Source organism: Oratosquilla oratoria, chromosome 23, assembly GCF_046742065.1.
Source record: "Oratosquilla oratoria isolate Oo_2021 chromosome 23, ASM4674206v1, whole genome shotgun sequence".
Classification (NCBI taxonomy): Eukaryota; Metazoa; Arthropoda; class Malacostraca; order Stomatopoda; family Squillidae; genus Oratosquilla; species Oratosquilla oratoria.
In genome coordinates, this window is record NC_134799.1 from 19,054,041 (window position 1) to 19,078,303 (window position 24,263).

The 24,263-nt window shown below is 42.5% G+C and overlaps 1 protein-coding gene across 1 annotated transcript in view; it reads right to left on the minus strand.

The window, feature by feature from the left end:
- The window catches only part of LOC143038002 (uncharacterized), a 24,731-nt gene continuing 468 nt past the window's right edge, over positions 1-24,263 (minus strand). Inside the window, exons 1-2 of the mRNA XM_076206811.1 lie at positions 23,763-24,263; positions 1-7,099 (exon numbers count right to left, since the gene is read on the minus strand). The exon at positions 23,763-24,263 is cut by the window's right edge and continues 468 nt beyond it. Coding sequence (XP_076062926.1) covers positions 6,978-7,099; positions 23,763-24,263 — 623 coding nt within the window. The 3' untranslated portion in view covers positions 1-6,977. The remainder of the gene's footprint in view (positions 7,100-23,762) is intronic.

Sequence of the window (24,263 nt, forward strand, 5' to 3'; positions counted from 1 at the left end):
TTTTCTTTCGACCATTTAATCCTGGTGGTCTATATACAATAATTTCGTCTGCGTAATTTTGGGGGAGGTGCAATACTCTTATTTACATATAGACATATATTACTACAAATCCAACTACAGTTCAATGAGATCAAGTGTAGCCACGGGTGGGCCCGCTAACTCGCCCATGGCAATGCACAGAGCACTTGTTTTAGCAGTAGATAGCTGCAGAAAAGGCAGCTTTCCAGGCCTCCACCAAACAGTCGTGGGCAACTGTTCTGCTACACAATCAGAACACTTGATTGCCGGCTCCCTGGGTGGGGAGGATCCAGGTACTTATTGCACTAAAGCCAATCGGGCATGAGATACTCTTTTAATGTAAACCAATTAACATTCACGTTCAGTACTGGTCGTATGCTGAAAACACAAATACTAGTAATACAAGTACTAACCTTACTTGTATTACCAGTGATGGTCGTACAGCACACAATCGGAAACAGGTCTTACGGGGTCCAGATGAACTGCGAAAGACTCAACCTTAATACAAAACCAATTGTTTCTACATCTGACATCAGCGAAGCACACTGCAATATTAGGTCTGTTTTCAAGCGCACAGCTTTAACTAACAGGTAAGCATGAACGCCGAAACTGAAAGAGAAATGGTCCTTACATTTCCATTTTTGTCGTTTCACACTATGTTCAGGCAGAACTGTCAGTTAAAGCTGTGCGTGTAAAGCGGGCCTAGGACACCTAAAATCAACAATAACGGTCCCCGCAGCCATTCTAAAGTTTTGTTTAATGATGCCCGCACTCTTATAATAGCTTCACTAATCGTTAGTGCGGTTGCTCCATCGCCTTCCACCATTCATTACGCCCTTTTTGTATCCGACAGAAGTACTCGAAGTTCAGACATGGAATTAAAATGTTGTACTGTTAACCATTTTGACAGGAAAGTGAAAGGGGCAAAGAAGTCAGGTGAAGAGAGAAATAGAGATAGAGATAGAGAGAGAGAGAGAGAGAGAGAGAGAGAGAGAGAGAGAGAGAGAGAGAGAGAGAGAGAGAGAGAGAGAGAGAGAGAGAGAGAGAGAGAGAGAGAGGGGGGGGGGGGAGGCGAAGATTATGCAAGAGCCAATTAATACAAGATTTCTAATGCACATACCGATCAATGCTGTTGTGTAAGACAAGTCACTAACGGGGACGAGAAGATTGAGTAGAATTGAAAGGGTCTTTGAAAATAATGATCCCTACAAAGCAAGACAAACAGGGCAGGAACAAAGGGTGGATGGATTGAAAATCAAGGAAATCACTGTAATGTTGGTGAAATCTGGCGATGGCACAGGACACCGACACTGACGACAACTTGAGCAAGTTGGGAAAAATGTCTCGCACCTTCATAAAATTCATCTTTAATAGTAATTACAACAGTAATACACATTTCATCTACAGCACTTTCTTCCATGAATGGGGTAGCCAATCCACATGACATTAGATTAACAAGCCCCTTCAGCAAAATACTAGGTAGAATCAATTATCTCGCGTTTAACTCTGAAAATAACAATGAACATTGTCTATGAATAATTCTTCCATATGGTGTATGGAATACCGAATATGCATGTATGAAGTACATGGAGGAAAAAGGTAAGAGCGGAGTAAAATACGAATATGGACATGTAAATTTTCAGGAGTATTCAAAAGGTGTTTCTGGCACACGGGGGGAGGGGGGGAGAGGGTACGAGTTTTGGTATGACTGAAAATACTACTGGTCTGGGAAGAAAACAACTTAGTGTATGGTAAAAGATAAGGAATGGGAAGATAGCAAAGAGGGAGGTAGGGGTAGAACTGAGCATTTTTTTTTTCCCTACAAGGGTAGGCTTCAAAATGGGAAGGAATCTTGTAGTTCTTTTAATACACACAGATCAAGAAAAGTACCCTTACACTTAGTAGAGCTGGATTAGCCTACCACTGATGGCAACTCCCTTTCACAAGTCAAGATGCCCAAGATGAAATTTGTGGTTATGTTACACTGATAAACTTCCCTTGGGATCAAATATACCACAGCAATAGACCTTAAGGAATTTATACAACCGAGAAGGTGCAAAGCTGCCTATCCAGTGGTAATACTAAGGTATAGCCTCCATCTGATCTGTCCGTTCCTGCAATGTCTTTGTTTCTTGGGGGTGGCAGGTGGAGCCTTTGTAAACAGTAACAAGACCAACCTGCATGTGGGCAGAAATGGAGAGCCAGAGATTAAAAGCTGAAGATCTACATGTTCCACAATTACTACAGACTACTGTATGTATATGGAAGCAAGCCAAGAAGAACGAGCTACAGGTCATAGTCAAAGCAGCTGCCATGCCATATGGAGCAGTGACTGAACCAGGAGTGGTAGGAAAACAGGAAGGATGATCCCACTCTGGGTCAGAGTCAGGATCATGTGTTTGGCTGGAATGGCTAACAACTTTTCTTAATTCAAGCTTTACAGAGGATTTCTACTCCCAAAATTTCATTTCTTTGGGTTATCTGAAATGTAAACCAAGTATGGGTACCAGCTCATGGTGGCACTGCAAGACGTGGTCTTAATCTTGTAACATCTACCTTCTATTTGGAGGAGAAAAAAATAGTCTCTGGACAGGAATACATTTCCTCCACCTTTTCACACAAGAAGTGACAACTTACAACTGCTCACCTACTATCAAGCCTGATACAGAAACAGCCCTCCAATTTCTTCCCAGATAGGGCCCAAGGATCAATACCAGCTAATGGTATTCCAGTTAGAAAAACTTTATTACTACATGATTCAAGGCAACATGGATTCACCAAAATGTTGGTCATGAATATAGTTCAAGTGTTGGAATTTCACTATTTCAAATTAAATTTTCAGCCCTAATAACAATAATATTGATAATAACTGCTGTCTGAAATTTCAAGGACTGGGAGCCTCGAGTCCCATAAAAGTTAGCAACAGTCCTTGGGCCTCTTATAGATCTCTCTGTGTTGTATTAATCTAGAACTATATCTATCACTGGTTTCTAGTAGTGGTAGCAATTGGGAAGCTGTCACCAAATGTTATCTCTTTATGTGAAAAGGTGGACAAGTAAGTAAATAAGAGATCATGAGCACAGTCCTGAGACAATGGCATCCCTTTAGAGATGTACCATCTGGTGTAGAGGTGGATGTACCATCTGTCTTGCAGGACCACCTCTTACCCATTGTTGATGTTTGAATAATATGCCTAATTCTTCATCCTAAACATACTCAAAAGTATGACAAAATAATGCCCTAAATTCAGATATATTGGGAAGAACTATAATTTGACAGCAGTGTAGTAATGATTACTGAAATGAAATCAAGACAAATTTGTTCTCTTTGTGATCAACTCAAAAGGCTCAGGTTTTTATGCAAATCAAACCTTACAATTGTGTCTTCCCATGAACAAATGCACACCTCCTAGTCCATTGCACACCCATGACAGCAACTGCTGCTACAGTTGGGTATAGTCAGCTATACAAGTTGATATCTACAGTTGAAGCAGTAGCCATGAGGAAACAGTCCAAACTAAGTACAAATAAAGTCCAGGGGATGGAGGAAAGTTAACAAGGCAACAGATATGCAGTTGTAGCCAAGAACTAAGGGTATGGATTGAGTTCTGGCATACAGAATCTTTGTCTCGTTTCCTTTCCAGAAGGCAGCTACAGCCCAATGGGACTGGTGAACTGGGCTTTTAACAAAGCCCAAACTTCAACAATACTTACATATGCATGTTTGGGACAGAGCCTATTGCTACAGGCACTATCTACAGCAATGTCCCTCCAAAAACAACTCCCAAAAAACTACAACACATGAACTTTTCCTTAAAAGGGATAGGGGGTGAAGGGTAGAGGTGGGAAATGTGCTGAGGAGAAAACAGGCCCGAGCAGGGTGAAAGGGTGCGGGTCACATACAATTGTGTGTTGAGCAACAAGTGGTCAAGTGTAGTTTATACGACAACAATGAGATCAATAAATTCCTAGTTTCCTTTGTACTCGAACAACAGGGTTTGTACGCCGTGGCCCGATCTGGAGTCTATCACCTCATACCTCTACATATGTGAAGGGATTGGTACCTGCAGGATGAAGGCGAAGTTGTTGGCACCTACGATTGGGGTTAAGGGAATGTTGAAACTACAAGCTGAATATTGGGTAGATGCACACCACCCTGCAAGTTCTCCCAACTGATCTGTGAAATTCAAAAAGCAAAAGATATGGGCAGTTTGAACCTTTCAACACAGTGTCATGCTTCACTTTATTTTTTTTGTAGGGGGGGGTTATTGCCAAATTATTTTAAACTGCCGAGGGTGGCCTACCCAAAGTGGGTTCTCAATGACCAGTCTACTCAGGTGTATAAAACAGACATATGACCCAACAATATCTGTACACTAGCTGTACTACTGTGTTGACAAGGCCAGTGAAAGAAATTAATAATGGGTTTGGAAGTTTGGACAATAGGTTACATAGGCTATGGTGTTAAGATAGAATGGGCATGGTGGGAAGCTTACTGTACATAGTGGCATGGTGGGAGGCAGGAGAGTTAATATTAGGAAGCTGAAGTTAAGAAGGTTAAGGGCTGGAGATGTTAACATGGGAAGCTGGAAATGCCAAAAGGAAAGGCTGTAAGTCAGCCCATGCTATGCCTATCGTGTGTCGAGACAGTGGGGCCACGACTGAGCAATGAGTATAAACATGGTAAGCACAACCAAGGACTTGAGCAGCTTGTTAACCATGCCACACACCCTATAGCATGCAGTGACTCAATTACTGCATTACACAAATATCTGTGCATAGTCACATGTACTGCATCAGAGCATGTTCCCAATGACATTAGCCACTGAGCATGGGCCATCAGGCAATGCATTTAAGTCACTGTAAGACCAGTGAATCACAGCCAGTGCTTTCTGGTGCCATTGGGTGCCCAATACTTATCTGATGCATCAAAGGTACCTGTATGATAGGCAGCTGAATATTCGTAAGTCAATTTCTGGTGATAGCCTGCTGTGTGGCATGGTTAATGAGCATGATGAGTAAGTCCAAGGCACCACAATCTGAGCATGTGCCATGTACAGGTAATGCTGGGGAACAGTTTATTCCAGCTTCAATTACCGGTGGGAAGGTTTCCTTAAAGACAGACGCACTTGCTTACGAGTGTTATGAAACTTGCACAATTAGCACATGTACATTGACCAACCCACCACAACAAACTGTCCCCAAAATACACTCATCACTTGCAATGCAACTGGGGCACTCAATCAGCTATTGTAGGATTCATGTTCATGTCTGAAGTAGACACACACTGTGCATCCTTTTAACTAAGCTTGCATAGAGCTTAGCATTGTAAGACAATGTTGAAACAACATGCATACACTAACACATGCAAATCACTTGCACAAATGTATGTAGATACACATATATAACAGTATATTTTATTGTCGCCTTGGCTGCCAAAGTTAATGACAATAAATTGAAAAAGAAAAAATATATATAAATAGCTAAAGAAATTTTGTACTGTCAATGTTACAATGACATCTAGAACGGAACACACTTTTTGGGGACTGTTCAATTAATAGTCATATTGAGATCTGACACTGGTTGCCACACACAGGTGACGAGCAATTCTCTCTGTATACACAAGAATGGGACAGGTAACTGTTGTTCCATTAGAGCAAATCTGCAATTACCAGCTGTCTGCATTATGCAGCAACAAATCTTTTCCAGAAGCCTACAGTTAACAACTGCTTGTAGTTGATAACAGAACAAACTACTCTGGAGTACAAAATTGAAAGACCAATTCCCCTCCCTTTTGCTCGACTTGAAACGTTTCTTTGGATGGGCAAACTGTATTATTGGGGATAAAGTGTAGCATTTTCCTGCTGTACTTGTGCTGCAAGGACTAGCTATACATGGAGATACTATCAAGAGGTCAGCTGTCACAGGAGAATATCACTGGATCAGCTGCTCCAGCAGAACCATCACCTCTACGACCAGCTAGCTGCTTTTCTTTACTTTACATAACATTTGCGAAAAATCATACTAAACAAATAAATACAGTAAGTATTTACAAACTTAAGAAAACTGGGAATGAGATCATGTTTTGTTGAACCAGGCCTCGTTGGAAAGCAGCCACACGATATCGTCGTGGTCGTCGTCATCGTCGTTGTCAACGTGGCATCCAAGATGGCGACGGTGATAATAGTGATGGCAGTTTTAGCAAGAGTAGCCCCGAAGTTACCCAACCCACTGTAGCCTGACTGTGGCTACGGCAACGGAGGCGGCATTTAGCGTTTCAAACTGTTGGGCACTAGCGTTTGCAACAAACATTGGATATATGATACGTGTTCTTCATGTACACCCTTCTACTTCCTCCACTCCCATGGTACTTCTCTCGATCCATGCCCTGTCCCGTCTCCAGTGTTCAACAATGCTATCAGGGTCAAACCTTTTCGAGAGCCTAAATAGGGGTGGGGTGCAGCGAGAAAAGTGCGGGTGTACTTCGGTAGATACACTCACTGTTCCTTGCCGTCTAGTCCAATTTGCCACAACTTGTTCCGCCAACTCAACGCCCTACACACACTTACAAATGCACACCCCCGCTGCCGCCGAAGACCGAAATATTTTCGTTATTGTCAGCGGGGTCACCCTCCATCTCTTAATGAACTTCCGTGCCATCTGGTCCTTCTGATGTATGCGGCGGGTTGGCGTGGTGGCGTAGCCTCGTAGTAATGGCGATACAAGTAAACAGGAGTCGCGCATTCCGGAACCACATTTACACAACAACATAGAAATAACAAAACAACAACAACAACGCTAACAACAATCCGGGAAAGACGGGGGGGAAACTTCTTGGTTTCATTCTTCTTAGTGGGACTTGGATGCTGAAGGCACGTTCAGCCCCGCCAACAAACTCTGCGAGGATCAGCAATGGCGACGCCGAGGGCCAGCATCCAAGCCACTAGGAGACTGAAATCCTCAACTGGAAGCTGAATCGCTGGCGCTCGTTTTAGCTTTTTTGACCAGGGCCGGTGGTGGTTCGTTATCCAACTTCAGTGAGGAAGATGAAGAGGCTGGTCTCTTTCGGATCTTCATGAAGCCTGCAAAACAAAAAAGAAAACTGTAAGTACTTGAATATCGATCTACCACACTTGACTATTTTACTTGCCGTGTTACAGGATCGAAACAATATCTGTACCACCTCGTCTTTCTAATTTTCTACATGTTCAACTCATTGCAATTTCTAACTATATGGGTAAGCACTTCAATAGCATTAAGGTCACCCAGCTGGTGAATATACAAGGTATCTTAAAAATTATAATGTAAAATTTATCCAATTATGTGCAAGTAGTCTGTACCACAACCGCTCACCCCCTAACGATGTTGGACGATAGACGTCCTCACCCAAGGTTTACTTAGTTGCATTTATCTTGTCGAGTGCGCACGACTGAGACAGTATATTATGGGGCGAGTTTTCCCTTAGTTCAAGTAAAACCTTATCTGCACTGAAAAATATCATAGTATAATTCATCCCTTGGCTAGGTGTGCGCATGGGATGATGGGGATGTCAACAATTATATGCTCTGAACTACAGACATCCTCTAAGAGACCATGCAGGCCAAAGAATTGGGACTCGATGCATAGCTGTGCCGAGTGTGCATACCCGAGAAGATGAAGTGGAAGCACAATGGGCTCGTGTCGTTGGCTTCCTCTCCATTCCTTTGATATCCTCAATTTATACTAATTTTCTTTCAAACAACATTAGCCTCAGAATACTTTCCTGTGTCATTTTGTTTCCAGAGCTTAGGAGATCTGGAAAGGGTTTCTATACGAGACACTGTATTAGGGCGTGAGGGAGGGGAGGTGAAGGGAGATGGACATGCCCAGACCAGGTAGAGAAAAGGAAGGCAGTGGAGAACGGTTGTAGATAAATACGAGAGGAATTGTCAAAGCGTTGGGCAAAGACGGTGGTGCTGAAACAATATACGGAAATGTGATAGGAAGAAACTGAAAATAAAATTCAACGGAAAAGTGGAGTTGCGAAGTAACACAAGCTGAGTAAGAGGGAGTGCATAAGAGGGGGATGAAACGAGGAGAAAATTTATACCTGCGAATACGCTTTCGAAGTAGCCTATATAGGGCAAGATATACTACATAACAAATAGCCTACTCTCCTCGGGCGGCGATGGGGGTCGCCGACCGTACGTCCTGAGACACGTGACCCGTCAACAGCCAGCCCTCACCGCGGTCACAAGGTAACCTCGAACAAACGTCTTGTCCCTACTGGTTCTGGCTGTGACGCCTGCAGACGCCGTAAACCATCCGGAAAGCTCGAGGGCTCAAATGGGAGTTCCCCATCGACCTTATGACGCCCATTCACAGGGACGAGGAAGTCTTCTTGTTCAACGGCGTCGCGCCATCTTACGCCAGCAATCAAATCCCTCACCTCTCAACGGCGCATTGAGAAGGGCTGGAAGTGGGTGGCGACGGTGATGGAGGTGTGGTGACCACAGTAGAATGGATGATGGTAGTGACTAGCATTTCTAATAATGATTAACACATTCACCCCCCTCTCCACACACAAACACACACATTTTTCCTCCAAGCTATGGATCTGAAAGATACTGATTACACGAAAAGAACACTACTTTTGAAAGGAAGTGTGGTTGCACGTTGGCGCAGAGAAAGAAAGGGAAAGGTATGTGCGTGTGGGGGAAGGGTCAACTCAACATTCTCTTCCTCTGGTCCCTAGTTAATATGTATACAGTACACATCTACCCTCTTGGTCCTTGTCTAATCTGTATTATGTGCACTTACACAACTTTAGTCTTTCACTTATACTTACAAATTATATTCTGTTCTTAGCATGACACAATATTACCCTGTTGTGGACCACCACGACCAACTACTGACGTCGAACCCTCTAAGGCCACATCAATCAACCTCGGGTAACTCGCACACATGCCTGACTTCCGTCATACGCGCTCTAGGCTTACCACAACTTCATATAAAACCCCTTTTGCACCTCGGCACATAAAACTGATTTTGAAGTAATCGAAATTACTTCAATACGTCTAGGGGGAACAGGGTTAGATCAGGATACCGTGAATATATTCGAAACCTCGCTTGCCACAAAAAACTATATAATGTATATCTACCCTGTAATTTTCCTTGAGCGCTTCATTACCATCCGAACCATAAACTTGTTCCTGGTACAATCTACCATGGTAAACTCGGGGTAGCTTAAATTAACAAGAGTAGATGGGGTCCCAGGGTCTGTCCATTCTGCTACGGCACCTACATTCGCAGATAGACATGGTTCACGAACACTAGGGCCGAATCACTTAATATCATCCATTATATACCGACATTTCTGGGAAACCGGTCCCCCCAGACACTGTCAACCACAGAAAAACTCTAAAGTGACTTTATTACAATTTCCGCAGGATTTCATTCACATAAAGTTATTGATATGAAGGGAAGGAGGAGGAAGAGGAGGAGAAATGATAGGGGCACCAAGAAGGCGAAGGTAATGGCGTGGGAAGGGAGCAACTCGCCAAGGGGTAAAGAAGGTCACCTCGTCCCCACAAGAGGTGTGACGAGAAGCAGTCGAGGTAGGTTGGGGCGGGTAACGTCAATGCACAACTGCGTCAAGGAGCTTTACTGTACTTCCGTTCCCACAAAAATAAATAAAATAAAAAAGTTCTGCATATTTAGGGTTAATAAACTACAACATTCATCTGCAATGAGGGATTGTACCGAATGGCATAGGTAGTGTCAAAGTAAAGTTGGAATACTCGGTCATCGAAGGATTCAGAACACCCACAAGAAGTTACGTGATACCCGTACGTGTCAGTGTCAAATTCTTAATGTATGCGAAGTATAGCAAATATTTCCTAAACAGAAACTGAAAAAGGTTGTCCTAATTCACCAACTCCCTAGGTATAACACAGGATAATATTCCACTTCATGCACAGGATCAAAACGAGCTAGAAATAACGAATGACAGAAGAAACATGTATTCAGGCTGCCATGGAACTTCCTCAGTAACGAAAGGGGCATACTAGTACATTATCTGGATTGACCCCTCCGTGCCTTACTGTACTTCTATTCTAGCTGCCGCCAGGCTATTTTATCCACCTCTGCGGCCCCCCCTTGGGGACGACGAGAAAGTTGCACATTGACAAGAGGAGCATGAATACAGGAAACTACTTTAGTCAATGAAATTTCACTGAAAATTGTATCTTACGCCATAATTCTAGTCAATATCAAAATCAATCACAGCACCGTTTATTGCGCACACTTGACTCCTATGGCCGTAAAACATGCCCACCAACCGCGTCTCAATCGACCCACCCCAAAGGTGTCTTTTGACCACACGAGCAGAGCCATCCACCAGACTGTTCAAGCAATTCCCTTGGGAACACTGACGTCACCAGGGTCGATGCGGCTTCGTTGACAAATTTGGGAGTGTCGGGTTTCCGCGGAAGCTCCTGTACAACCTAATATACGCCCTTCTGCATAAGCATGGCGCGGTGTCGCGGTTGGGCGCAACCCTATGGCTGGCCCACATGGTGTGGGCTCTAGTCGGGAACTCGCATGCGAAGGGGGAAATTTTTATTTGCAGTTACGTCCGCAACATATGCCCCTACTAATTTCGCCAAGCCTTATTTTTCAACCCATGATCAAACAAACTACGAGTACATGCCACACTAGTCGCTACACTTAAAATCAATCTACGCCCACGTTTTCTCACCAATTTCAAATCACAACATGGATGACACCATTTGTGTACGATAGCTTACAACTTTCCAATAGATTTATCTGAACCTGACCCTCACACACACACACACATACACACACACACACACACATATATATATATATATATATATATATATATATATATATATATATATATACACACACACACATCCATTGAAATCCCAATACATACAAGGCCCCCCCACCGCTAACAAACGTTTCCCACGACTCTAAAAATAGACATATGTATCCATGCATGTAGGCATACACTCTCACACACACACAAACCTCCGATCCTATCCAAACACCCCCATCATGAATTCAACCTTACGCGCGCATCATCCGTACCTACGCACTCATCTCATGGTCACAGCACACGGCGACGTCATCAACCAGCATACACTGCTGTACAATGCGCACGTGTATACACGCACAGGAGTCCATAGCCTCTGCACTCTACAATTTTAACAGGTATCTATACAACTGCTCCCACTACATCTACAACCAATACCGCTACATCCACTACAATAACCCCTTCAAATGCTCCAAATTTGACTGGCCGCGTGTATCGCCCCACTCGTAGTGTGCCAAGTGATAAGGGTCTGTAGTACTATGCTTCTATTACGTCGAACTTGACTCTAGTCACGTTGTACCCCAACCCACGCCACACGAAACAAACGTAGCGTTTCAATTATATAAAGGAAATCAACTACAGCGCTTTTACACCACACATCGCCGGTTCGCATGCACACTTGTAAGGTAATCCATCCTTGCATTTTTCCCTGCAGTCTGTACGCTGAAACAGGATGCCAACCTGAGGAATCCACTGATGTAATAGTTACAACGGCTATGACGATGATTTTGTAATAGCAATTGAAAATATTAATCGTTGTGAAATTGGGTTCGAATAACTGGATCTCTCTTCGAATGTGAAACTGAAAAAAATGTGATTAGAAAACTACGACTAAAGTGAAGTACGATAAAAAAGAATGGGCGAAGAATTTTGTACTTAATTTACCTAATGTCATCATCTTCGTCAGTTACGCGCATATTTAATGTATAATCGATCACACCAGTCGTAACAGTTGCAGAGAATACAATGCGCCACTTCGGTTCCTGATACAAACATACATGTGGATTTAATCTCCGTCTCTCACGTAAAAATATCGTGTGGGCGGAAGTCAGCTGGGAGTAGAATGAATAAGCAAAAGGAAGAGAATACCGTTCAACGCAACCCAAATTAATGAAAACGGGGGAAAGTGAATGACGAGATTTGAAAAACTGGCGGGAAATGGCGAAGAAAAAGGAAGACGACAGAAGTCGATAAGAAGGAAGGGGTGTGAATTCGAAATCGGAAGAAACGTAGAGAAAAATATTCAAGAGGTGGGGCTCATGATGGGAAAGGAAGGAAGGAAGAGAGGGTTGGGAATTACGAGTCGTTGCAACCGAGAACAGCAAGGTACCATGGATGCGCGCGCACTTTGCAACTAATGTGACTGAAAGAAGGGCGCGCCTTCCTACAATGCAACCTTGAGGAAGATTCCCTTTCTGTTTACAGAGGTGATGTATGGACAAAGCCAAGTCATATCTTCAACAGACCCGGGCGTGTTACAGAGCGTCCCAAATGCGGAGGGCAGCATATTACGTCAACCCGGTTGGTCCTACTGCGATCCTGTCAATCCCATCTGTGCGTCGTCTTAGCTGCAACAGCCCCTCATCCCCTCCCCTTGTTCGCACCGTGGATGCCGTCCTCCGTCACTGGGGTCCGAATGCCGTGGCCACTGTCGCACTCAAAAGTGCCCGATTGTACGAGGCCTTGGGAACCGGGGTCGCCCGCGCTTGAAGAACATCCTCGCATCGCACAGTCCCGCCCTCACGTGCTACGACACACGAGTATACGTGGGTGTGCATATGCTCCTGCGTCGTTGCGTGTGAGCGCGCGTAAAACCAAAAGCAAGAGCGAAGGCGTAAATCCACCAACTGCGCTTTGGACAGTCAGCGTGTCGATCATACCCGTGTATAAGACATGCAGGGAGAGTGGAGAAAGAGAGGGGTTAGCCAAGATGGGAAAAGAAAACTGGGATAGGAATGAGACAGAAGCTGAAGAAATGAGAAGTAGAGCACAAACGGCGGCAGGAAGACCCAAATGGAACAGGGACAGGAAACTTGCAGCTCCACAACAAACAGAAACGGCTCCCGGGCCCTCCCATGGATCTCTAGGGTTGCATTAGTGTGTATCACCGGCTAATAGTAAAAGATGGGAGGAGCCGGACACTGCCCTTCATACAGACGAAATATAAATATATATAAATATATATATATATATATATACATATATACACACATATATATTGGAACAAATTTGAATAACAAGTTGACAGAATTTGATGGGTGGTAGATAGGAAGGAAGAGGAAGTAATTATTATTATTCTTTCACACACGAAAAACTTTCTGGGAAAATCACTCACCCGTGGTGGGAGTTGCAGACTACTGCCAAAAGCGTGCTTTTATGATTTTGCCATTTGAGATATTACTAAACACAATCCACCTTTCCTTAATTACTTCTGAAACAGTTTTTATGGTCGCCTATTCATTCAAGTCCTTATAACGGAAAATGGCAGCACGACATATACTTAAGGTACACAATACAAACGCCAATAACATGGTTTAACATATAGGTTTACAATTTTAACTGAATGTAGCACCGAGTTATACTTAATGCAAATATTAATCAAGCAAAAAACACACATGGTATAGTTTACTTCTAGCTACAACAAAAGTCAGTTATAATATCGGTCAATGTGCATTTACAATACACTGGTCTTTGGTTTTTCACCTACGTAAAATTCTTACATAAATACTGCCCCAGTCCCATGTTTCTTATCAATTCCTAAGGTGATAGCACCATATACCGTGAGGATCATATAATCATACCATCGAAAAAATGACGAAATCGGGTACTTCTGGGAATTCTTATTGAACATCAGAAAAAAATCACCCAACACACGCAAACACAGCAGAAAGAGAAGGAGTGTATGTACGAGTACTTTCAACGATGCATATGCGACCAGTGAACAAAACTTATCTCATCACATTAGTACGGGTAAGGGGCAATGCACCCTAAATAGATTATGGGGGCGTAAGGAGAGGGTTAAAAGTTGTTGTTGCTGTTGCTGTGTGTGTGTGTGTGTGTGTGTGTGTGTGTGTGTGTGTGTGTGTGTGTGTGTGTGTGTGTGTGTGTGTGTGTGTGCCTTCAATATGTTCATTTTACATATTTACCAGGATAGCACAATTTATTTCTCCGCTCCAGATTACAATGGCTAGGTTAATGTTCATATAAAAATGATAAACAAAATACATCTCCAAAATGAAGTTCTGGATAGAGCCAATCAATTAAGAAAAAAATGGCACATGTTTTACTACTACCACTGTTAGTAGGGGCTGCATCATTCTAATCTCCGTTCTATTTCTACGACAGCAGCAGCACTACTGTAAAGCGTGAAGCTCAACTGACTGCCATGACCAGTCCCCGTACTGCTCCTTGCAACAAATTTCCCGCCTAAACAGTCAGCCATGACCACCACCACTCGTATAGGAACTGTGAAAATATCTGGACAAGTTCCCTGCAGACAAGGTAAGTTATTGCAACAAATATGGGTCGGGTAAATGTAGACTGAAGACTGCAGTGCAAAAAAATTGAGAAAAAGGGAAGAGTGTACATACATACCAAAAACATATGGCTCGACGATGCAATGATTCTTTCGACCGGTAGTTCAATGATCTGAATTCTAGTCCCACCAGGGGCCGAAAATGCATGCTATATTGCGAGTTAGCACTAAAATTTTGGTAGGCAAGGAGTTCATGGGCGGGTGCACAAGGTCACAGCACCATAGATCGGGCCCTATACGATCCATGAGCTGTCATTCGCATGGGAGCTGTTCATCACGAGTCCAACTAGTGATCCAAGACAACGGTGAATCACAAACACACAATGTGTGTCTTGCCGAAAAGAGCGGAGACGAAGAGAGAGGGAGAGGAGATAAGGATGGGAGTGGAGCGTGGGGAGGGTCCAAATCCACAACGCAGTAGCCGGCATAGTACTACGGCTTATCGCTGTGTAACGACGAGCCAACATACGCACGTACACGCCTGCCTGATAGCGGGAGTGATGAAGAATTGACGAAGGCAAGAATATTGTACGTGATTGTGTAAACGGTACAGTTGACATTACTTGCGTCCCGAAATGTGACGTAAATGTTATGTCGATACTCTGGGACCTTGTGACGGAATAGGTAGTGAGCAATGTATATTTTTGTTGGTACTCCTTTGCTATTTGGTTGCTCTGCTGTTACAGGTGGTGACATAAAATATTGGTTCCTACATGACATTGCGATAATGCGGCACAGACGACTGGGACGGTGAATGTGTCACCGTGCTAACGATAGTGGCGCCGTGCGGGCGATATGTTGGTGCTGAAATTAGTACTTTTACCACAACCACGGTGCTGGGAGATTGGCAGAATAGTGGAATTTTGGGAGGAGACACTGGCAACGGATAGCTACGCACTGAGTACGCGCGTGAGGAGTTTGTACAATGCACAAATATACCGGTGGTGTATATTGAACAATAACTATGTTGTCGCAGCCCGACTGCTTGGCGGTGGCTGAGACACTATTACCACGGTTTGGACCGACAATCTGGTCGAGTATACCAAAACTGACTCCCACAAGACATCCTTTTCTTCCCCAAACCTACGCACAGACTCTCGTCCACATCCCAATCAACCTGCCAAGTACCAACGTACCAAAGTACATTTACACTAAATGCATATTCTATAACCACATAACCGAATATGCCCACATAAGCCAAGATAAATGACCCAGCCCATCGCCATTTTTTAATTCTGCTACGTTGTAATGACAATGACTTCCCGCGTGAATAACATCAACCGGCGCACGGTGTCCCTCGACTCTAATCACCAGCGTTGTTTAGCTTGACAAATGTCGCAAGTAAACGCAGTATATAATGCCGATTTGTTCATGCCCATTACCATATTCATTCTGTTGAATTCGTTCTAATGCCCACACAACTACGAAACTAAATTTTTCACTGCAACGAAGAGACAGAGTCGCATGTAAACAACACAGCCTTCATACGTAGATCTTGTTAACCAAAAAAGGTGGACCTCCCAACCGCCTCTCTCCAACATCCATACACCTCCACCCAACCGACCGACCGACCAACCAGTCTCCTGACTTACAACTCGAAGCCGTCAGTTTGTCCGAACATTCAACCTTTCCCTCGTTGTACCGGCATGCATGCAGCCAAAGTGATAAATAAGTTCAATTGCCAAAAAGCGTTAACATACTTCTAATACAATTATATAGAAATAAATAAATAATAAATAAAGGGAGCAAATGACGACTTGAAAACCTAAAAAATGGAAGTAGTATCCGGGTAAAACGCGACGATCGATTCGTCAGTTTCGTACAACTCCCGTGCCCAGAGGCACAGCTCAGCTATAGTAAGCGTAGTAGACCAAGTTCGCGGGCCTTTATTTTGGCTTTCGTAAAACTGTACAAATACACGATATATTCGTATCTAAAGAACAAGTTAGGTATATCCAGCTTCGGACCATCTATACTGACGTAGAACAGCAATACCTAGCACTGTATTAATTACCTGAACTACTCGCTAAATCATGACTATTAAAATGGTTCGCGTTGATTGTAACTCTGGTGTGGCAGGTGTTTGTGCCACAGCAACGGCTGATGTTTATGCATCCACAGCACTGTGTGCATGTCCCTACACCATATTAAACGCACCCACACCACAGCAGACAATATCAGTATTGACAGTCTCCCGAACATGAGTGAAACACAATTTTTTCCTGCAGCACTGATTACAATTGTAAACATGCGTCAAATTCGTTAATGAAGATAAATGGCAGAAAGCAGAATACTTCATAAAAACAATTTCGCCTCGATCTTACCATATTCACAAACAAAATGTGCATTCACGGAAGGGGTTAATTTTGTTTAATGTAACTAAACCTGCCAACAGGCAATGCATGAAACACTCAAGACCTACAGTATACCATACTAGTGTGTACACAATGTATATGCACAATAAGTCACGGATAACCGCCAAGTAGTGTCTGTCGAAAATAACCAGAACCTTAAGAACAATATCAGACCACAGAGGTAGAGTCAAAGAAGTGGTAAACGAGTTAAGGGTAACACGGAGAAAAACGTTGAAGCATTAACCGCCCAAAATATAATACACTATAAGCAGAACCAGGCAAGGAAATAGGATTAAAATATACACTGATCACCCTCAACTCTTTTAGTCCAGTCAGTTACCGAGAAGAGAAGGACAAGGAAATCAAGTGTCACTACTGTAGATAAAATTGCCAGGCGCTACAACCGACACGCACAACGATAAAAAAAAAAAACAATACTAAAGAACTGGCCTGAAAATAATCATCTTATTGACTTTTTTTTTCTTTGAACAAATATTAGCAACAGGTAAACTATATAATATTATATCTTTTCCTCTTCCTCCGCCTTGCTCTCACTTGCGTATTTTATTTCCTTTCTTTTTTGTCGCGACACAATGAAGGGTCGGGAACCAGTTTGTAAAACGCTATCCTAAACGACATCCCCTGTGCAACTTGTCAAAACATTTGTCCTCTTCAAACTCCGTTTCTCCAGCTTGTACATTTCCACTAGCGCAGTGTGTGTATTCACCTAACAGTAGTATACAAGAAAGGAGTAACACTCGTTGGATCCCGTCCCTACTCTCAAATTTATCATACCCTCGTGTGTGTGTGTGTGTGTGTGTCTCAAATATATCATACCCTCGTGTGTGTGTGTGTGCGCGCGCGTGTAGTGAGCACAAACGTACTCTTGGAGGTGGGAGAGGAGACGAGGGGGCAGGTAGATTTAAACAGCCTGTGGTCAATGCAGCTCCAACCGCCATAACCGTGGAGCACAACTCCCGGAGGGTGTGGCGGAGGAGAAGGAAGTAGTCGAGCCCAAGGAAAAAGTTGTGCAGAGGAAGATGAGAAAGAAAATTTAATCACTATCACTCAAAAATGTGTATAATCATTAATTCTGGAAAAGTTAAGTATAAAGGGGGTTTAACTAAACAAGATAGTTCGAGGGTGAAAAAAAAACAATAACAGGAAGACTTTGCTACTGGTCTTGTTCATATGAAGAACGTTAATGCCTGGCCAAATGGAGAGGAAGCATGCAATGTCACTAATGAAGTTCCTAGTGCTCAGGGAAGGGCAAAGATCAACACGTCGTGTTCGAGTGCATAGAGCACAACCTGGTAGAATCCGTACGACAAATAGGAAATTCAACCCATGCCTAACAAAATTCAGGAGATTGATAATTCTGGTGAAAATGAAGTTATAGACCCGATTCCTTTACATAAAATTATCCATACATTAGACTTGCTACCAGAAAATTACTGGTATAATTATATTGCAATAAATATTCATCAAATTAATGTTAGGTGGTGATAGCAAGATGTCTGAACGCGCGTGCAGGCTAGGTAGACCGAGTTTCTTCTAGCCAAACATCCATGCATTCCCCAATTGGTAAATCCAACAAAATCAATACGAGGAACGCAGACAAGGATCATAGAGTATACGCAATCGAACGAGCATTCACAAATAAAAATGTAGAAAATTGTGTGATTCTCATGAAAATAGGCGCTATAGATCAAGAGGGGTATGGTGTTATTTACTTTAACGAAATGGAACGAAAAACACAACAGCTAGGTTTCCAACACACAATTTATATACATCTGGATGAAGTCTTTTAGAGAGAGGCGATGACCGAATCACCCATAATACAATTTTCTAAGAATATGGGAGAAACCTGGATTCTATATTTAACACTAATCATTCCATAACGCTTACAGAGAACATTTAGTTTCGTGAGTTGCACAGCTGACTTTACCAAACATATCAAGCGAATTCCCGAGAACCAAAATCAGTTTATAACCAGACTGGAAAGGAATTGTTTAAAGTAAGAAAGTAAACTTTTGCAAACAGCTCAATACCAAACAACCATAAATTTACAATAAACTCGTAAAAAGAAACTCGTTCTAGTCTAAACCCGAATACAAACTGCCGAATGGGTGAATCAAATATGCAAGTCAACTGCCGAAACTGGCAATTACGAAAACATTTAAACCCTACCCTCTGGACTAAAGGAGAATTGGAGATGCATATTCTTACATATGGAAGACACAAATGCGCTTGCTATTAATACAAAATAAAACGAGGCTGATGCAACAATAACACAGCAGCGCAACCGAAAAGGTACTTTAGTTGGTCTTATAAAGATCCCAAGAACATCTCTGAAAATTAGATCTCATTTTTGCGAGCCATTACGAAAAGATTTAGAGATATCTTGAAGAGGAATTTGGGTGAAGTGCAAATACTTCAGTAGCAGAGAATTTTACATGAACCAATGGTTTGGAAATCGCACACGAAAAAAAACTGACCCCAGGTATCACGGGGACCTTATGGCTAAATTGAAAAGGTTATACAATCCTGACGTACGAAGGGAAAGAGCCGTCGTACCGAGAAGCACCTATATATATTGTATTCCGGCCGCCACTACCCTATCCTAACTGAATGTACATGAAGTGGTTAACTGTCTCGAAACAAATTTGAATCAAAACGGAAACTTACACATGGAGGCTTTACTTATAAACAGTAGTTAAAAATAAAACACGCGACCTGGTCTGGCCACACATAATCCTTGTGCGAGCTGGGGTCACATATTATTTCAGGAAGAAAAGTGTAGTCATCTGTCCCGGCCTGCGACCACACTTTTTTTTTTACTCTACAAGTTACATATGCGACTGCTGGTCTAAATTTACAAGGAACTCCACTAATAAACGAAAAAGGACGATACGAAAGAACCAAATCTCCCTTTACAATTTCCAGTATCTCGAGACATACTAGGAAGTTAATTCTAAATGTAAAACACTTACAACAGGTGCAGCAGGCTTGCACGGGAGATGCTACCGAGCGTAAATATATACTCTAAAATCTGCAAGTGTTGATTCGCATAACGCGCGTATACAAACCTTAACAGACGTCGAATCCATTTATTCATGCAGCTGCGGCAATGGCCGACCGACGACGATGCAAGGGCATTGCATGCACCCTTGCAGCTTGCACTGACGTCATCACAACTGTGCGCAACAAGCGTCAACTGCTACCTTAGTGATTATAACCGCCTCACCCCAATGCCCGGCAGTTTATTCCCATCCTCTCCTTACCTAATGCCCAACAGCTTTTAAAACAAATCACTTTGCTGACAATGAAAGCATTATAAACATACACCATATCGGAACTCACGTATTGAAAAAAAAAAACATAATAAATGTTCCTGTCGACTTTCTGCATGCTAAGTAAGTCCCCGCAACATTACCAACCAGGCAGGCAGCAGCTGCAAAGTGCGTGTGTTGCACGACCCGTTTCAAGCCTCGCCGCTGATTGGCCAATGCCTTGCCACGTGACAACTTGACCCTCTCACTCCCATACTCTCACAACACTGTTCCAACCTGAAACCTCCCGACCAGGGCAGTCAGTTAATAGATTTTCTGCAACAATTACAAGCAGCCGGATAAAAACACAGTAGACAGACATAATATTACACACAAATATATATATATATACACTTCATAATTATCCTGGACCCGCTGTGGTACAGCGGTTGATCGGTCTTGCAACCACTAGGGTCAAACGCACGGGTTCGAATCCTTTATACGATGCAAATGTTAAAAAAGGGCACCCATGTTCATGAATGACCACCCCCGAACAACTAAATGAACCGTTTTGAAAGGCACCATCCAAACTGAGTACAAGAGTCCTAGATGTCCAAGAGGCAAATTCAGGATTGCACTTTTACCTCAAACATTTCGTCGCTAATTTCCCGTGTACCTATCCTTACAACATCTCCCCGAAAGGTGGGGATAGACGGTACAAAAGTTTAGGGAGGCAGCAGAGGTAGAATAGAGGCCAAAAGGAGCTATTTATTTCGAGTTTAGATTAACCCTCAATCAAATAATCATTATAATGTAGCGTGACTGGCCCATCAGGGGGAACCTTGGAGGAAACAAATAAATGAACAAGATCTTTTTGACTATGCCCAACAATCAACCAAATGCAAATATCGAATGTCACATTTGGAATAAGCCGTTTGCGGGCGATGATTCCCGAATCCCATAAAGGATATGAAGGGCAACGTGACGATGTTGTCGGCCGCCAGGGATCCCCCAAGAGTTCAGGAAATGCCTGATAAGCTACTCGATTGATCTTAGATATCGAAAATAAATGAAAGCCACTTAAGACATAATATTCTAATGTGAAGTCTAGTCTCTAAAATTTTAAAGTTATCTGATAACTTTAGAATTGAGAACATTTACACACAAAATAATAATCAGACGACTACCAAACGCGCAGTAAACAACAGGAAATGCCTCAACGACGATAGCTCAAGTTCAAATTCAGTTGGATACGCTCAAGGAAGTGTGATATTAGGTAACTTCAGAACTGAGAACATTTTCACACTAAATAATAATCAAACGAGAAAAAGAACACTACCAAATACGCAATAAACAACGACGATAGCTGCAAGTTCAAATGCAGATGGATACGCTGGAAGTGATACACTTGTTTCAAAGCGCCTGCGTGGGTTTCGATTTTTGTCCTCGTTAAGGACCGAAACGAATGACGGCACAGTTTGACCCTGCAAAAACCGGCCGATCACAATTTGTTAATACTGTTCATAGGGGATACCACAACCATACAAAATAAACACCGAATGTTAGCGACAAGCTACGCCGAAACCCAGTTCCCGAAAAAAAAATAAACTCTTCCAAAACCCACTTATAAACACTGCACCTCAAAAGTTACTGGAGATAATTAATAACTGCCATCGATCTTAAAGAAAAAGGAATGAGCGGTATCGCCCATCAACGCTTGTATTTCCTAAGCCAGAACAAGATATATCGTGATAACGCAGCAGTATGACGTCACAGGATCCGATGCGAGAAAAATATTTCAATGTCGAGATCACGTGGCCATGACGTCATGAGATGAGATGTTGGGTCAAGGTAACTTCTTTTCAACGGCTTCTTCTTTGCAACCCTTTCCAGTTCATCTTGTGCACATTTTTTTCTTGATGAAATATGTTGTTCTTTACTGCTTATCTCTACATTAGTTGATACCAAGTACTCACTTGGATTATGCGATCCCTAAATGATTAACAAATCTCTTGTGTCCCTATCATTACATGACTATAACAACACTCTACTTTTATAACATTACAATTTGAAGATTACCCTATACTGACCTGTCATTTAGAGCTACTCCCATTTCCACAACTTTCCCGGCAGTCCCTGCTTTTAGTCATGTCTAATTCAGTGATCTTCCTTTGACACATGTCTAAAATATTATGCCTTCATGTACTGATCTACCTATACTTCATCCACTTGCAAAAAGAATATCCATAAAGATTCCAGGTATAGTGACAAAGTAAAATAACTGAACGTTTAGCAATTACTGTTTATGTTGACGTTGAACTTTTGTTTCCATGCATCAATGCTCAATATTTGCAAATGTATTGCATTCATTCCAAGTTTCATTTTCCATCACTCAAACATGCAGAGGAACGTCTGATGCTCGAAATTTTATTAAATGGAAACTCCTTTACTACTATGTTAGAAACCACAATTACATTACAATTCGTAAAAAATATATCAACATGATCAAACCTGACAGGAGAGTGACTCATTTATCCACAGCTCTAGTGTGTAAACTAGGACAAAATGGCAATTTATAATAACCGGGGAAGAAATGAAACCTTGACCCTCTCCGCATTGATAGTTACGTACTTCATCATGCAATTTTCTGTATGAACACCTAACCAAAACTTGAAGTTGCCATCAGGTCATTGAGTGTTTGTATTATGCACCAATTAAAATTTCACTTTTACATCCATCCTCATTCTGGGACGACTCTATCCCCACAATTCGTAAATGTCATAAATATATATCCGAGACATTATGGATATTGCAGGTCAGAGAACTACATAATAAAGTTATAAACCACTTTAATATAACGATCGCCTGCACTCAACAGGTGTGTACGCGTATATCAAAGACCATCACCACCATGCAATATGTTAGCTGTCACTACTTTGTTGCCGACAATAACCGAAAGCAAAGGCGACCTCGATTATACACACTTATGAAATTTGGGAAGCTTCGTCCGACAATCACTACAATTATGCTTACAATTTCTACACATGGTGACGACCCACCCAGTGACATTACTTAGGAGTTTATAAACTACGTTATTCAAAACGATACACAAACCATAAGTTTACAATAAATGCAGCTTTCTTAAAAAAAAAATCCAACACAGCATGTACACGTGAAATTACCTCATCCACAAAATAACACTACTCATAATTTACACAATTTCTAATGTCTTGATGCAACTGAAACCTTTCATTTGTTCTATAATCACTAACAATGGCGTGGGCATTATCATTATGATTATGCATATTGTATACTTTTACTCGTAGGGGGGCTTCCATCATCCAATATGTAAAAATCTCATCAACATCGCTTAATCCTATATATACATCACCATCGTACAGTACGTTTTCGAAAATGCTGGCGATTCTAACCTTGTTCCCACCAACTATATCAATACATCAACTCTACCACAGGGTTTAATAACCCCCATACAATGCATGATTTACATACATCTTACTGTGAAGTGCAACACCTGTAATATAATGTGAAACTCATGTACTTAGGTGCCGTACATCCACATAAAACTAGAATTAACTTGCATAAAGCCCACCCACAACTAACACTTTGTTCAGTGCACAAAGATGGGGGAGGGGCATGGGTCGACACGCTCACCACCTACCGTAAAGAAAACATTTCGTTTCTCACCTGTGATTGTAGATTGTCTGGTAATTCTTGAAGCTCCTGGCAATTTCGAGGTATCTTTTGCTCCACAGTTTCTCGCCACTACCTCACTCTTGTCGCTTGTCTTCGTTGTGGCCTTGGAAGTCGATGAAGCAGTAGTTGAAGTGGTGTGAAAGAGCGGGTTGGGACTGGCGACGGTTGAATGATCAGTGGTGGTGGTAGTGGTGGTGGTTGTGGTCTTGATTGGGTGAGACGCGTCTGTGGTGCTCGCCAGCTGGGGGTCTTTTCTCTTCACTGGGTTTGGAGTAACAAGTTTTGTCGAAGTCACAATAGCAGGAGTAGGTTTCGGCGGTGGCATAACCGACGAAGGGGATGAACACTCGAGCTGCGAAAGGAAGGGCAACCGTTGCAAGTGGTATGCCTCGGGCACTTTCTCACCTTCCATCTCAGTCCACTCGTAACGGCCCTCCAAAGGCCGTCCCTGTTTGAAGTCAAAGTTCCACCTCTTAGTATCCATCTGCGATA